At 33.5% G+C, this 15697-nt stretch overlaps 1 protein-coding gene across 3 annotated transcripts in view; it reads right to left on the bottom strand.

The window, feature by feature from the left end:
• The window catches only part of LOC118194171 (HEAT repeat-containing protein 6), a 138995-nt gene that overhangs the window by 82309 nt on the left and 40989 nt on the right, over positions 1–15697 (bottom strand). For all 3 annotated transcript variants that reach the window (XM_085814039.1, XM_085814038.1, XM_085814040.1), the window contains exons 5-6: positions 13813–13930; positions 12803–12895 (exon numbers count right to left, since the gene is read on the bottom strand). In XM_085814039.1, the coding sequence (XP_085670165.1) occupies positions 12803–12895; positions 13813–13930 (211 nt within the window). The remainder of the gene's footprint in view (positions 1–12802; positions 12896–13812; positions 13931–15697) is intronic.

The following is a 15697-nucleotide window of genomic DNA, read 5'->3' as shown; positions in this document are numbered from 1 at the left end:
TACTACTTTTGTAATTTGTAAGAATAAAATAAATCTGTGCATAGGATAAATTATTATTAAACATAATCTAATATTATTTTAATTATAAAACAAATTCAAGAGTAAAATTAACTTCATATTTTTTAAGTAATTAGCATTAAATTACAAAATTTCTTGAAACATTTATATTTTACACTTATAGTAGTCCCACATATTTTAAAGAAGATTAGTGGCTTTTTATTTAAATTGTACTAACAGTTAGTTTTATATTGATTTGTTCTTTTATGCCTTGTTTCATCGTGTACTCACTCAGTCCAGAAGTAAACGCAAATTTTATGTCAAATGGATTGAGTTAAATTTAAATATATATATATAAAACTTAAAATATTATATTAAAAAAATTTTAATATTACTTTTAAAAAATCTGAAAGCTTTCAGATTTTATATTACGTCCAAAGGGGTGTTTTTAGCCCAAAGGGTGTCAGTCCAGAAGGGCTATTAATTCCAAAACGGCATTTGCATCGATTCACTTTTTAAATTGTTGCTGAAGTGTCTCATATGCAAATGAAGGAAAATAACACTTTTCTGACCCCAATAGAATCAATATTTTATTCCTTACAATGTTATATATACTTATTCATAATATTTATTTACATTTTACATGCACATTAAACCACATGATAGAATACCGACCTTTGTTTTTTGCGGAGACAAGAAAAAGTATTGCCATTTTGCTTTAACTAAATTAGAAATTTGACAGAACTGAAACGATGCTACACACCTCCTTCCTAGTGACAGCAATTATGGAAGTCTTTAAAGTGACAGAATCTTTAATTCTTTAACTTCACATGTCTGCCATTTCTAGCAGTCTTGGTTTCATGCTGAGTTTCTGAATTTTCTTCAGTGTTCTTGAGTGCAGGTCTTCCCCCAAGTTCTGCTTTCTTGGAATGGGAGTCTTGGAAGGGAATATCAGAATCTTCCACTAGAAAAATGGCTTTAGTCTATCTATTAAAACTCTTTTAACTTTTCCATGGACTTCATTATCGAAATACTTGTCCTATCTTGATCTTACAGGATATACGGTCCAAGATAGACAGGCTGTAGTGAAGAATTATTAATGTAGTTGTATAGGAATACGTGAGAACAGTTGGAAAGATGTTAAGAAACAAAGACTGTTCTATTTCCATGGGTGGTGGTAGGACTTGGCTTCATATCTCTTATTATTTTCTGAAGGTTTTGAGAAAATTGAGACTGTTTCATATGAGATACTGTTGAAAAGAATTATCCTGGTAATGCTAAAGTGGTTTCATATACAAGTTCTGCGGATGAGAAACCTAAGTCTTCCTTGACGGCAGATCTTACGACTAAAAGAACGAAAGGCAATGCTTCCAGCCATGATTTTGATTTGAGTAGATGACATTTGAGGCTTGCTTTTAAAGTTAAGTGTTGTCTTTCGATCAGGCCATTTGCCTGTGGATGGTACGCAGTTGTAGTGTTTGTATGAAAACCAAGATATTTTCCTAAAGCTTGAAAATGTTGGCTATCAAATTGCCAACCTTGGTCAGATGTTATGCGAGTTATGCGATTCGGAATTCCAAAGCGTGAAAACCAAGTATAAATCAAAGCTTTAGCAATAGATTCTGCTGATTGATCTTCTAACGGTACTGCTTCGTTCCATCATATATAATGATCGATGATGGTTAGAAGATATTTGAATCCTTTACAAGGAGGTAGCAGACCAACCAGATTTATGTCTAAATGCTGGAATCGGAAGTACTTTGAATTCTTCCAAAGAATGACTGTGTATGTCTGTGAACTTTAGATCTTTGGCAAGATAAACATGCTTTAGTCCATAGTTGGCAGTCTTTATTCATATTGGGCCATATGAAACATTGTGTTATCAGTTTTATCGTGAATCTTATTCCAGAATGAGATAAATTATTGAAGAAAATATTTTCTGACAAAACTTTGCAAGGATGTATTGATCGATTATAATTTGTAGAAGTATCACAGTAAATTTTCTTGTCGCCGTCTGGCATAGGGATCTGTAGGATTTTTAATTTTGGGTTGCTTTTCAGTGTCTCCAAATCTTCATCTTCTTGACAGTCTACTATAGTTTGTAAGTCTATTGCAGATGGTACAGAAATGGTGTCTATGTGCGACAGAGCGTCAGCGACGGTATTTTCATTTCCTTGTATGCATCAGATATCGGTTGAGAACTGGCCAACATATGACAGTTGCCTAGCTTGTCGTTGTCATATGACAGTTGCCTTTTTCCAAATTTTGTGTGAATGCAAATGTTAGTGGTTTGTGATCCATGTATATTGCAAAAGGTTGTCCTTCCAAGATGTATTTGAAATGTTTCACTGCTGTATAGATGGCTAAGAGTTCTCTGTTATAGGCACTGTATTTTTGCTGTGCTAGAGTCAAATTTTGGGAAAAAAAACTTAAGGGTTGTTTTTCATTATTCACAATCTGATGTAAAATGGCTCCAAAGGCAGTACCGGAAGCATCAGTTGTTAGCGATATTTTAGCCTTTTCAGATAGGTGAGTTAAGTTTGTGCCATGAATAAGTGCATCTTTAAAAACCTGAAAGGCGTTTCTTGTTTCTGCCATTCTGCCATCCAAGTTATTTCTTTTCTGCAATTTTTTTTTTTTTTTTTTCTTTCTTTCTTTCTTTTTTTTTTTTTTTTCTTTTTTTTTTTTTTTGGATACCACTGAGTAATGTTGTTAAAGGTTGTTGCAGTTTTGCACAATTTGGTATGAATCTGTGATTAAAAATTCACCATACCTAAAAATCATCTTAAACTAGTAAATGACTTAGGTTATGGGAAATGTTTGATGGCATCAACTTTCGTTGAAAGAGGTTTAAGTCCTTCAGCTGACACTTCATATACCAGGAATGCACGTTTCGTTTGACCGAATTTACACTTTGCCACATTAATACACAGGCCATATTCATTTAGTCTCTCGAGGACTGCTCGTATACGTTGTCGATGAGATTCTTCATCAGGAGAGGCTATTAGAATGTCATCCAAATAGCAAAAATTGAATTCTAGTCCATTGAACACACTGTTTATGAAATGTTGGAATGTTTGGCATGCATTTCGTAGGCTGAACGTCATGCACGGGAACTCTAATAAGCCAAAGGGACTGAGAATGGCCGTTTTCGGTATGTCTTCTTCGCAAACCGAAATTTGTTGGTACGCTCTAATGAGGTCTATGGATGAGAAAACTCTTTTTCCAGCTAAAATGGAACTGCAATCTGTTAAAAATGAGAGAGGGTATCTACCAGAAATCATGGCATTGTTTAACGCTCGATAGTCTCCGCAAGGTCTCCAATCACCTGATTTCTTCATAGCGAGATGTAGTGGGCTTGACCAGTTACTTTTGGATGGCCTGCATAAACATATTTGGAGCATAAATTCAAACTCTTTTTTAGCCACTTTGAGTTTCTCAGCTGATAGTCTCCTAGCTTTAGTGAAAACTGGTGGACCTCTGGTTTTTGATATAATGTTCGATGTTATGATTTTTAACTTTATTATTAACTACAGTTTTAACAAATCCAGAAAATAGTTAATGATACATTTATATGGATAATTTACAGCATTTAAAATTGCAATATTATTATTATTATTTTGAAAACAAGGAGTACCATTGGTTGTTAACAATGTAGTACCATCAATCAACTTACTATTTTTGGAATCTACCAAAAGGTTAAAATTTGCAGGAAAATCCATGCCTATTATCAGTTTGTTTCTTCAGCAAATAAAAAAGGCCATGTGAATGATCATCTTAGTCCAAGCTTGAGTAATTTTTGGCCATATGTTTCGATTTTTGTGCCATTTGCAGCAAAGAGTTCTAATTTTGAGATGGTTTTTTTATCTGAAGGTAAGGGAAGAATGCTGGAAATTTCTGCCCCGGTATCTATTAAAAATTTAGTAGCCGATTCTTTATCACTGATGAAAAGATAACTCAGCTACATCCCTTGTTCCTCCGTCGTCAATGAGAGATGGGGAGCTGGTTTTGCAGGCTATTTGTCTATGATTTTGATGAAAAGTTGCACGGTTATATACAATTAAATGACTTATCACCGAATTTTTTATGATATTAACAAATATCACTAGATCTGTTACCACTGTAACTGCTACCTCTTGATTTGGATCAGTTACGACAATAGGGATGACTGTGACGTTGCTTGGATAAAGCAGAAACTTGTAAGCTAAGTTCACTAACCTGTTTTTGTAAACTTTCAATCATTTCAATTTTTACCGTTATGGATGAAGCAGCAGCTATTTGGGGAGTAACAGGGTTTAATTCTCAAATCTTATCGGCCATTGTAGCCACTTTTGACAAATCTTCACCACTAACAGATATAATATTACCCATATTAACAGATAAATGTTGTAGCCACAATGTTTTTAGGAAAGTATCTGTTACTTTATTGCCCACCAAATTGCGCATCTCACACAGCAGTTGAGATGGCTTTTTCTCACCCAGTTCTAACTCACTCAGTAATTTTGGGGTTTTGAGTCTCTGAATCTGCATATAATGAAATTAGTCTATTTTTAATTGCTTGATATTTATTATCTTGCGGTGGACTTGGCAAAATATCAGACACTAGTGATAAAATATCGGGTTCAATGGAACTTATAACATAATCATATTTTGTTTTATCTGCATTTATTTTTGCACTTCTAAATTGTGTTTCTAGTTCAATAAACCATATTTTAGGATCTGGCTTCCAAAAAGGAGGAACTTTAACACTTACCTTGGTGACAGACGCAATTGTTGCTTTAATTTTAGTTTCCTCGTAGCCAGCCATTGTATAATTTGATCATGCTGGGATACACCAGAGAAGTGTCTCATATGCAAATGTAGGAAAATAAAACTTCTCTGCCTCCAACAGAATCAATATTTTATTCCTTACAACGTTATATATGACTTATTCATAATATTTATTTACATTTTACATGCTTATTAAATCGCATGATAGAATACTGACTTTTTACTGACAATACAGACTTATCACTTTAACTAAATTAGAAACTTGACAGAACTGAAGCACCGCTACAGTTACCACCAAATATTATCGCCGTGTATTATAGTAAAAGAAACTAAATAATGAAGAATCCACATGAAAGTTTCTTGCATTGTAAAGAAACAAAGGTACCTAGAGCCATCAAATTTTGAACTCTGTTCTCCAACTGAACATAGGTACTTGGAAGGTATGCCATTTTGCTGTTTTTAATATTTTGTGATATTGCTATTGAATGTTATGTGTTTTAAGTGCGAAGAATGTGATATTTAATCAATAAAGGTAACACACAAAGTTTTTAAAAAGGCACCCTTTTGGGCATAATATATAATGCGGAAGCTTTCAGTTTTTTTTTTTTTATTATTTAACATTTTCTGTGTTATCTTTACTTACTAAATATCCCATTTTTCACACTTAAATCATAAAATTCAATTCAACAGCAATATCACAAAATGTTTAAAAGAGCATATCTTTAGAATTTCCGATACACGGTCTCGCGTGCTGGAGATAATTTTTTTTTTTTTTTTCCCCCTGTATGACTGCTATTTTTTTTTTTTTTTTTTTTCCTTCTTCTTTTTAATGACTGCTCGCTGTGAAGTCCTTGAGTTTGTTAATAAAAAATTCTTTAATGTTTGACAAAATATGAAATAGATAATAAAACAAATTTCAAATTCCAAATCTGGGCTCCCAGATGCAAATATTTGAATAGAAGACTACATTATTCAAAATTTGATGTCTCTAGGTACTGTCGTTTTTCACAGTGCAAGAAACATATTTTACATTCATGCAGATTCTTTATTACTTACTTTCTTTAAATATAATACAGGGCTCTAATATTTGGCAGCAACAATTTGAAAAGTGAACTGAACGTTTATACTGAACCTGTACAAAAGGCCAAAGCGAAAAGATTATATTTAGTGCTGTTTGAATTTAGAGTAACTGAGCACAGGACAAACATCAGAGCTGATGTGGCCATACCAGGCAGAATAATTTAGGGAAGGCCACATTTTTAGAATTTAGAGAAACACTGAGGAACAAAATTACAGGATAGCAAAAGGGGATGGATTTAGGGAAAATAATGGAATGCAAAATTTAGGGGTGGCAAATTTTTTGAATTTAGGATATGCTTAGCAGCAGAATTTAGGACCCACCGAAACTGCATTCAGTAGCAAAATATCTAATTGCAGTACTGGATAAGTACATGTGGGAATTTATGTATTCAGGACTCGGATAAGCTTAAGCATGTGCTGGAAATAGGCACAAGTACAATAAATAACTAGACTAATATAATTCAGGCTTAACTTCATTAGTGTGTGATAGAAGTAGACAAGAATGCATATTCATCACCGCATGTTAATTAACACATGATTAGTAAAATTTAGCAGAACAACATGTCTTTAGTCACCAATCTCGTGATATACCAGCAATGATATACAGCGGATGCTAGCTAAGCTTATGGTGATAGCCACAAATTTCAAGGCTTTCAGATACCGCAAACAAAAGGTGGAAATTTTCTATTAATGGAATTTATGCAAAAACGTAGAGAAGTGGTAATAAACAAAGATGATATAACAGAAGTATCTCATTTCAGTGCCAATGCCTCAATTACCAATCAACTGATGGACAAAAAAATCTGTAGTACAATTCTAAATCTGAAAAATATCACTACGGATAGTGAAGAAAGGGGAAATTCTCAAAACTTACAAGACTTGAACAATGGAACTTTTAAATGAACAAGAAATTAGGTTTATCTATAGAATTAAATAGAAAGATTTAGCACAAAAACAAAGCAACTTATACAGCTTGCATTGAAGTATTTAATAAAGAAAAACAAATAAATATCATTGTTTTTTCTGTAAATTTTGATTCTTTTAAAGTTATAAATGCTTCATTATTTTTATGAACCACTATTTCACATTTTTAATTTTATAATTTCTATATGCCATTTTACTAGATTTAAATTGATGACCTAATATCTGGAAAAATCGCAAATCTAGAATTGTCAAAATCTTGACGAGTTTGGATCTTGGACTTTGTACTGTACATGCTAATTAATTGTGTAGATTATTTAGTATTCAAAGTGCAATTATTGTATAGTTATATGTGAGAATCTTTCACTGACTCTTTTCACTGATTTCATTTATTGAAGTACTTGATAATGAGATCCTACCAAATTCTATAGCAAAAAATATAGCAAGAACAAGATCTTATTTTCTATAAAATGCAGTACATAAATACACACAGCATTTACACAGTTTTTTGTACACATCGCTAAGCGTAATCTATAATAATAAAAGCAAGTGTAAGTCTGTCTGTCTGTCTGACCGAGCTCTCCAGCCAAATCTATGGCACGCAGGGACCTGGAATTTTTTATACGGAAGCACAAAGGGGCTGGCCACCAGACCTCGAAGCCCGATTTTCGATTTTTGAATTAGAAAAATTTTAAAAAAATTATTTATAATTAATTAATCACGGTTTTTTTGACTCACTGATATTATTATTTGTTTTCAAATAACGTTCGATTGTAACAATTGATTTCTTTATTCTAGCGTTAGTTTGCTGTTTTGACGATACATTAAATCGATTAATTACAATTCATTTCTTTTTTGTAGCTTTAGTTTGCTGTTTTCATGACACATTAATTTCTTTTTTTTTTTTTCAGAATTGCACTTTATAAACTTTTTGTTTCTTAATTAATATTATCATGGTTTTTTGACTCACTGATCGTGTTGCTATTATTTATTTTCAAATAACGTTCGATTATAACAATTGATTTCTTTATTGTAGCGTTTTCTTCAGTTTTTGTAATCATTCTTCTGTTGGTTGCTTAACTTTTGCTTTTCAGATTTTAGAAGAAATATGCCGCAGCCACCTCGAAAAAAGAAATGTTTGGAAAATAAAAATCGACAAGAGAGCGATACCCTCGCCAGTTCTTGAAAGAGACGCAGACGGGACAAGACGGATATCCACTGTATCGTCGTAGAAGCCCTGCAGATGGAGGTTTTACAGCAAGCATCAATCTACGAGGATCAGAAGTTTCGGTGGACAATGCCTGGATTGTTCCTTACTGTCCACTACTATCCAAAATTTTTAAGATAATATCTCTAGGAGGATTGAACCTGAAAAGCTTTGGACTTCCCCAACCTAACAGAAACAGCGATTCTGCCATTTCCAGTGAAGTAATTAGAGAACGAAGTTATAACATGGATGTGCTCGCAGCTTATATACAGGAGAATGAGCCTAAATTGGTCCAAGATCAAAAAGAAGCCTTTGACAAGACTTATCAACCTTATTTTGGCAAAGGTGCGGCACAGAAATGAGATTGCCCTGGCTGTCGCTTCATCCGGCATTGCTGCTACACTCTTGACAGGTGGTAGGACTGCTCACTCGGCGTTCAAGTTACCCTTAAATCTGACAAGCACAGAGACTCCAACGTGTAACATCCCAAGGAATTCAGGAAAGGCAAAGGTTCTACAGGATTGCAAGCTCATCGTTTGGGACGAGTGTACCATGTCCCACAAAGCCGCATTCGAAGCATTAGATGTCACCATGAAAGACCTCAGACGGAACAATGACAGAATGGGAGGCGTCGTAATGGTTTTGGCAGGCGATTTTCGACAGACGCTACCAGTTATTCCGCGTGGAATGAGGGCAGATGAAATGCAGGCCTGCATAAAATCTTCTTACATCTGGAATGGCATTCAAACACTTGGATTATCGACTAACATGCGAGTTCATCTCAACGGTGATCCCTCTGCCCAGCAGTTTGCAGATAATCTACTGAAACTAGGAAATGGAGCCCTTACTTCAGAAAATGAAGATGGATATGTAGCGATGCAAGGCATTGGAAGGATTGTGACTACTGAAGAAGAACTGAAAGAGGCTGTGTTTCCGAATGTGATTCACCACTTCACTGATCACGCATGGCTGTGCGAAAGAGCAATTCTTGCTCCAACAAACGAAGCCGTCAGTGTTATCAACAAGGAACTTTTACAGAACTTACCCGGAACTCTTCATATTTACAAATCTATAGACACGACATGCAATATTGACGAGGCTGTCAACTATACGACAGAGTTTCTCAACAAATTAGAGCCACCTGGAGTACCCTCCCACATATTGGACTTGAAGGTTGGAGCACCGATAATTCTCCTCAGGAATCTGGAACCGCCTGCACTTTGCAATGGAACAAAACTTTCTATCAAGAAACTGATGCCAAATATTATAGAAGCCACCATCATGACCGGACATGCTGCAGGCGAAGATGTGTTTATTTCAAGAATTCCTATAATCCCTTCCAATCTCCAGTTTCAGTTTAAGCGTCTACAATTCCCTGTTCGTTTGAGTTTCGCGATGAGCGTTAACAAGGCACAAGGACAATCTCTCAAAGTTGTAGGGCTCGACCTCCGTAAGCCGTGTTTCTCCCATGGTCAACTGTACGTGGGTTGTTCAAGAGTTGGTAATGCCGATAATCTACACATCTTAGCTCCGAATGGAAGAACATTAAATATAGTTTATCCCGAGGCTCTCTAACGAAAAGGACAATCTAACGAAAAATTATTGCCACTCTCCACTCTCCCAAACTAACTCTGACTATCATGCTTTAAATAGTGATGTTATTGTTTAGTGCTCTCTTGAGAGCATGAGCAATAATCTGAATGGGGCTGCCGTACCAACAGACATTAATCGGTCAGGGGCCCTTGCGAACCCAGCCCGAGCTCCACAAACATACACAAACACTCTCCTCTTCTAATTCATTGTCATCTAAATTTAACTTACACTTAAATTAAAAATTTAATTGGTTCTTAACTCCAAATTTCCTGTAAGCAGGATGTTTTATTTCATCCATGTTTTCGTTACTTTTTATTTTTTCTGTACTGTACTCTCTATCTTTCCCTTTCAACTCTTTCCTATCTTTGATTTTGAATTTTTTATGTTTACTTTTCTTTATACTTCAGACCAATGATTATAACCACATGACTACGGTTTCCTAGCATGTGCTAATATGAGGTCTGTTCTCATTTAAACTAATTTTTTAACAGATGGCTCATGGTTAGGATATATTGTTCCTTTTTATCGACGGGGAATGTTGTGTGTGTGGGGGGGGGAAGAGAGAGAGACAGTCTACATGTCCTACACTACTATTCCTGCGCTATTCACTTATCTGCATTTTCTAAATGCACGGGCAACGCCGGGCGGGTACAGCTAGTGTCAACATAAAAGGTTATCATGCTGTTTCTCAATTACTACCATAAAAAATTGCTTAATTATCACTCTATGAGTCATTACTCAAGTTGTCGTGTGTTAATAAACATGCGGTGATGAAAGCAAAATATAATAAATAATGATTCACCAGGTTGGCATCAGGGGTTAGGTGTAAAACCAAGGATGTATCTGTAGAATGTTTCAGTTTGAGATGTATGACCGGCAGTTATGGAGAAAAAAATATTGATCATACAAATTTATGCTAAAATGATTGTTTCTTCAATAACAAAGTATTTTATTTAGTGCCAAAGTGAAATTAAGAATCGGGAATCTCCACATCTTTTATTATTTCGCAGGAGAGGGGGGAATCAAATATGCATGAGTACAGCACACACAAAAAAAAAAAAAAATAATAATAATAATAATACATTTTTTTTTAAAGTTGGTAGTGGCCTTTGAGGTCCGGATTTTAGATCATTCGGGATATTGGATGTTCAGATCTCGGACTTTGTACTGTAGTAATGTAAAAATTCTCCTGGTATTTTATATCTGGATTTGTGTACTTTTAATATATTGCCTTAATTTCTTTGACATATTTTAATATGCACGTATATATATATGTCCTTACAGATATCACAAAAAATATTCTAGCCCGTATATATATATATATACAGCCTTGCCAGTTAGAGGTTTAAGGCAATCCATACACAATGAAATTTGATAAGAAAAATTATGCTGAAAATCGCTAGGCTGGGGGAATGGAATTTTGCACATTTTAAGTTTCATTAACTCGATAAATCTCCCCCACCTTTCCCCCCCCTTCTTCTAGAAACATTTTCCTTAATACAGACTGAAAATTAACAACCAGGAGATCAAAAGATATTGTTGCGTGCGTGCGGGTTCGTTATGAAATGAATGCACAAGTCCGATGAAAAATGAACAAAATTTATTATTATCACAACAAAAATGCTTAAATTTCCTCAGATATTCGCGCAGCATTACAATATCTCACAGTAGTTATCTTTTAACTACTCAAACGTTCATGAGAATTTAATTCGAAACAGCTAAAGAAAGCTAATCCGCGAATTCGCTACAATCAACAAGAACAAATTTCTAAACAAACTCTTAAAACAACAACAAACTAACTAACTAAAAATAATGAACTGAGAGATTTTCATCCTTTTTAAAAGATTTTAAATCATGCGCGAGAATTTTCTGGAACTTTCTCGAAATCAAAAAGAGATATTTATTAAATGTTAAATGCCCATGCTCTTGTATTTTTAATTTTCCAGCTTAGCTTTCCTTTACTATTCATCAGACGCTACACTGCATGTGGAATGAAACAATTTAATTTATAATTCAACTAACATTAGCTATTTAAATACCAAATCCGTAGCAATATGATGAAAAACTGCAAGTTTCCCCCTAAAATCAAGAAAATGGCAACAGTGATATATACAGACTTTTTCACAAAGAAGAAATATATTTTACTTTATTTTGATATAAGAATTCATTATAAATTGTAAAGAAAAAGGATTGTACGTTTCTATATATAATTATAGTCCGCATGTTGTTTTAATGCAATTGTTTCTCACTGCTGGAACAATGAAAGTGTGCAGTATAATTGTGTGCAATGGGTTTAAAAATTAGAACTTCTATGACTTTTTTACTCTGGAGAATTCTTAATGATATGCTGTACATGGTAACTCAATCCATCACACTGCAAAAACTTCAGCATCAGATTTTTCCCCGAGTTGTCAACAAATTGCAGCAGTAGTTCATTCTAGAAATGTGCTACACCTAGCATGTGTATGCCTGAATGTGACAAGAACTTTAATGAACATTGTAAGTGAAGTATACATAATATATGATTTTTCAAACTTTAACCATTGCTTACAATGTTCTGCATGACATGCTTTTGTATCACACTGAAAAATTTTGGCAAGTAAAATCTACTCCCACCCTCCAAAAAAAAGAAGAAAAAAAAACTTTTTAGATAAAAATTAATTTGATTGCTTGATTAATTGAACTAATTATTATTATTTTTACTATTTGATAGCTTGATTAATTGATTAAAAGCAACTGAAGGCCTATCTGCTTATGGAAAGAGTTGCCATCATGAAGAACTAATGGAAATGGGCTCATATCCATGTTACAAATGGAGAAAACCATGAAAACTCCCATGCAGCCAACCTATTTGCTGGGATTCAAACCTGGATTGAATTACCAGTGCTCAGAGACTTTACTACCTTTCTCTTGGTGGACTTAAAAAGGTACACAAAAAGCAGGACAATAAAATATATTTTTAGCTGTTATTAGTAAACTACATATTTTTAAGAGAACAATGCAAAAACTTATGGCTTTGAAATAAAAATAAAGAATTAAAATTCTATTATAGAGATTTACTAAGAATCACCAAAACATTCACATGCCCAACATTACAATTTAATTAAAGCAAATTTTGCTTCAAATTTTTTCATATTATATGCCAGGATTTTTCACTTTAAAATTCCAAAAAAATTATTTCAGGAAAAATTCTTTTAATGTTTAGTAAACAGTAACAAAATCTTATAAACTTACTTTTAAAATTCCAAGCAGTTCTCCAAAATTCTCAATTTTTACATTTTTGGATATGAATATCTGTTGTAAACACTTTAATATGCATATTAATATCTAAAAGAAAGAAATAATGAGTTATTAAAATAGAAAGAGTATTATTTTATAATGTTAAAAAATATTAGACGATGCAAAATAATTGTCTTCAATGTTAGAGAACATATTGCTTTGTATATATGTAAATAATTTGTAGTATCTCTTGTATAATTTAACATGAAAGGATCAAAAAAGTGAAGCTTTGCCAGAAAAGTAAAATTACAGCGGCATGTCCACCCAACATTGCGGTAAATGGCTATCTCGCCAATTTATCGAGATACTGTCAAGCTGGCAATGGTTTTGGCAACTAACTTTTAGTCACTAAATTTGGTGATAAATCGCCAAAAGATATCAAATTCGGAGATAATTTGACGACATTTCGGTCTGATCCCTGTATAACTAACTGTTCCTTCCCTACGCAACTGTATCTGGTCCTATGTAATTTTAACTGTTAGCTGCCTTGCAGCAGTTTGGAGAAATCAAAGGTACTGGAAATTTCTAAGCAGATGAAGGAAAACTATATAAAACTGGAAGGAGCATCAGTTCTCAGTTTAGTTCAGAATCTAGCTCAGAATATTGAGAGTACCGAGAGATCATTGTGCCAGCTCACTTACTGAGACCTTTTATGTTGCTTTGTGTTTAATGTTCTTGGTAGTTTGCATCTATTGATCGTGCTCTGTCATACTGAGAAGAGCTGTACAAGTACTTTTGTACAGTGTTTCATTTGAGAAAATAAATTTAACAAGCTAGCATCAGTTCTGTGTGCATTCAATAAACTCGTATGCATGTAACAATATATACAATTATAAAAATTAATTCACTCTACTTCGCAAGTTAAATCTACAAATAATAAAAGTGAAAAAATAACATTAATGAAATATCTATTTGCTTTTCATAAAGCTGGAAAAAAGAATGAATGAATATTTTTATTTGCATACCTTAAGTGAAGCAATATCTGAAATATTATTTGCAAATGCCTCAACTTGCAAAAACGATACACACTTTTTGCAAGCAATATTCAGTAAGTCATCTTGAATGAAACTTTCACCGAGTTTTCTGTAGAAAATAAAAAAACAAATAAATAAAACTATTATAAATGAATTAAATTTCAAGCATTAACAAACTAGAATATAGGCAAATTTGTTGAATCTTTCATTTGTTTCTCATTAACAGCTATATTAAATCTTCTTCAAATATTTATTACTTTAAGCCATTTTTTAATAAATTAATTACATCCAACAATTTTTCATAATTTAGCAACTTGAGGCTATATACATTTTATTATTTCTTTCCCTCAGTAATTAATGCCTTAACCTAATATATAGACTACCGTTGCCTCCTATGAAGGGACAGACAATTTACATCCATGCCTTCTGTGGAATTCGAACCCGGGCCCTTCAGTACGGCAGTCAGAATCACTAACCACTTTCCTATCTGAGCGGCAAGTTTTTATCTATACTAGTAATCTATAGAATCATAATCTATATGAGTAAAATCCATACCAATAATTTCAACAAAAATTAACAAATCCCCAATTATCTTGAGAATTCTTATGTTTAATAACCTAATTATCAAAGCTTGCTTTATATTTATCTCTGCAAAGATTTCATAAATTGAAAATAAAATATCCAACTTTGTGTTCAGAGGCAACATTAACAAAGTTGGACAAAATTCTACATCAAAATAGCATTTATATAAGTTCTGGGCATTTTAGAAAAACCTGTTAATAGTTTTTCTTTTTCAAACATCAGGTTAGCAGATAGTAATTTAAAGATTGGCTGAAAAGCCAAAATACAGCATAGGTTTAAAAAAAGAAAAATAAGAATAGAGATGACAGACCTGTGTAAGAATACTTAATAATACACACAACTTTTTCCTAAAATAAATGAGAATACAACTCTAAATTCACACTAACATGCTTTTATTCATTCAATTTCATTAGCAGATGTTCATATTGAATACAATACTATATTTATCGCAATATTGACAGGATATACATTTTAGAAATACTTTTCCATTAAAGCATTTGGCTATTAAAGCTATGGCATTTAACACTTAATTTTTGTTTTGATGTGTTTCCCCTTGGGACCAGGTATCGCCAGCAGGGTTTGGCTTTTTTCTTGGCAAAATCTGTTTTTATAGCCAACCCTTGTGCAATCATACTTTTTATCTAAGCTTTCTTTATTTTTAAACCAAAAAGATTTTACAGTTTGGTTATTTGCTATGAGATAAAACAAGCAGGTGTCCCCCCCCTTCAAGAAAGAACTATTCTTTATAAAGAAAGACTCCTTACAAATAACCACTTCATGAAATTACAATGAAACTGAAAACCAAAATGCATGTGCAACCTTTGTTCATGCCAGAAAAAAAAGGGTGTCTGAATACACACTTGGCTTACTAGAGCATGCATTTCTTTTATTATTACAATGTGATTCACTTACTTATAGTGCCAGAAGTTAACACATATCAAGCTTTGTAAACTAAAGCTTGCTTCAAAAGAACCACAAAATAATAGATGACTAAAAAATTATACAAAAGTCATTAATTCGGACATCCATAATCCGGAATGATCTATAATCCGGACCTCAAAGCTACAAACTTTCTGCGCATGCGTCGCGTTGGCGTAAGACCTTTACGGATGCGAATATACGTGTGCGCGTGCGCAAAATACGTTTACGAATGCACATTTAATGTATAATGGACGGTATAAGCTAAGCTAAAATTATCTAATTCAGTTAATGTTGCAGATTGCGTTGTTCCTTAATCTTCGAACTGGATTCGGCTTATTATTTGCAGACTGTTAGAGCAATTTTATAAAAGTAA

Source organism: Stegodyphus dumicola, chromosome 3, assembly GCF_044657685.1.
Source record: "Stegodyphus dumicola isolate Sdum_Otavi_A_Nest chromosome 3, ASM4465768v1".
NCBI classification, from domain to species: Eukaryota; Metazoa; Arthropoda; class Arachnida; order Araneae; family Eresidae; genus Stegodyphus; species Stegodyphus dumicola.
Note: the sequence above shows the minus strand (reverse complement) of the source record. Positions and strands in the feature narration are given on the sequence as shown.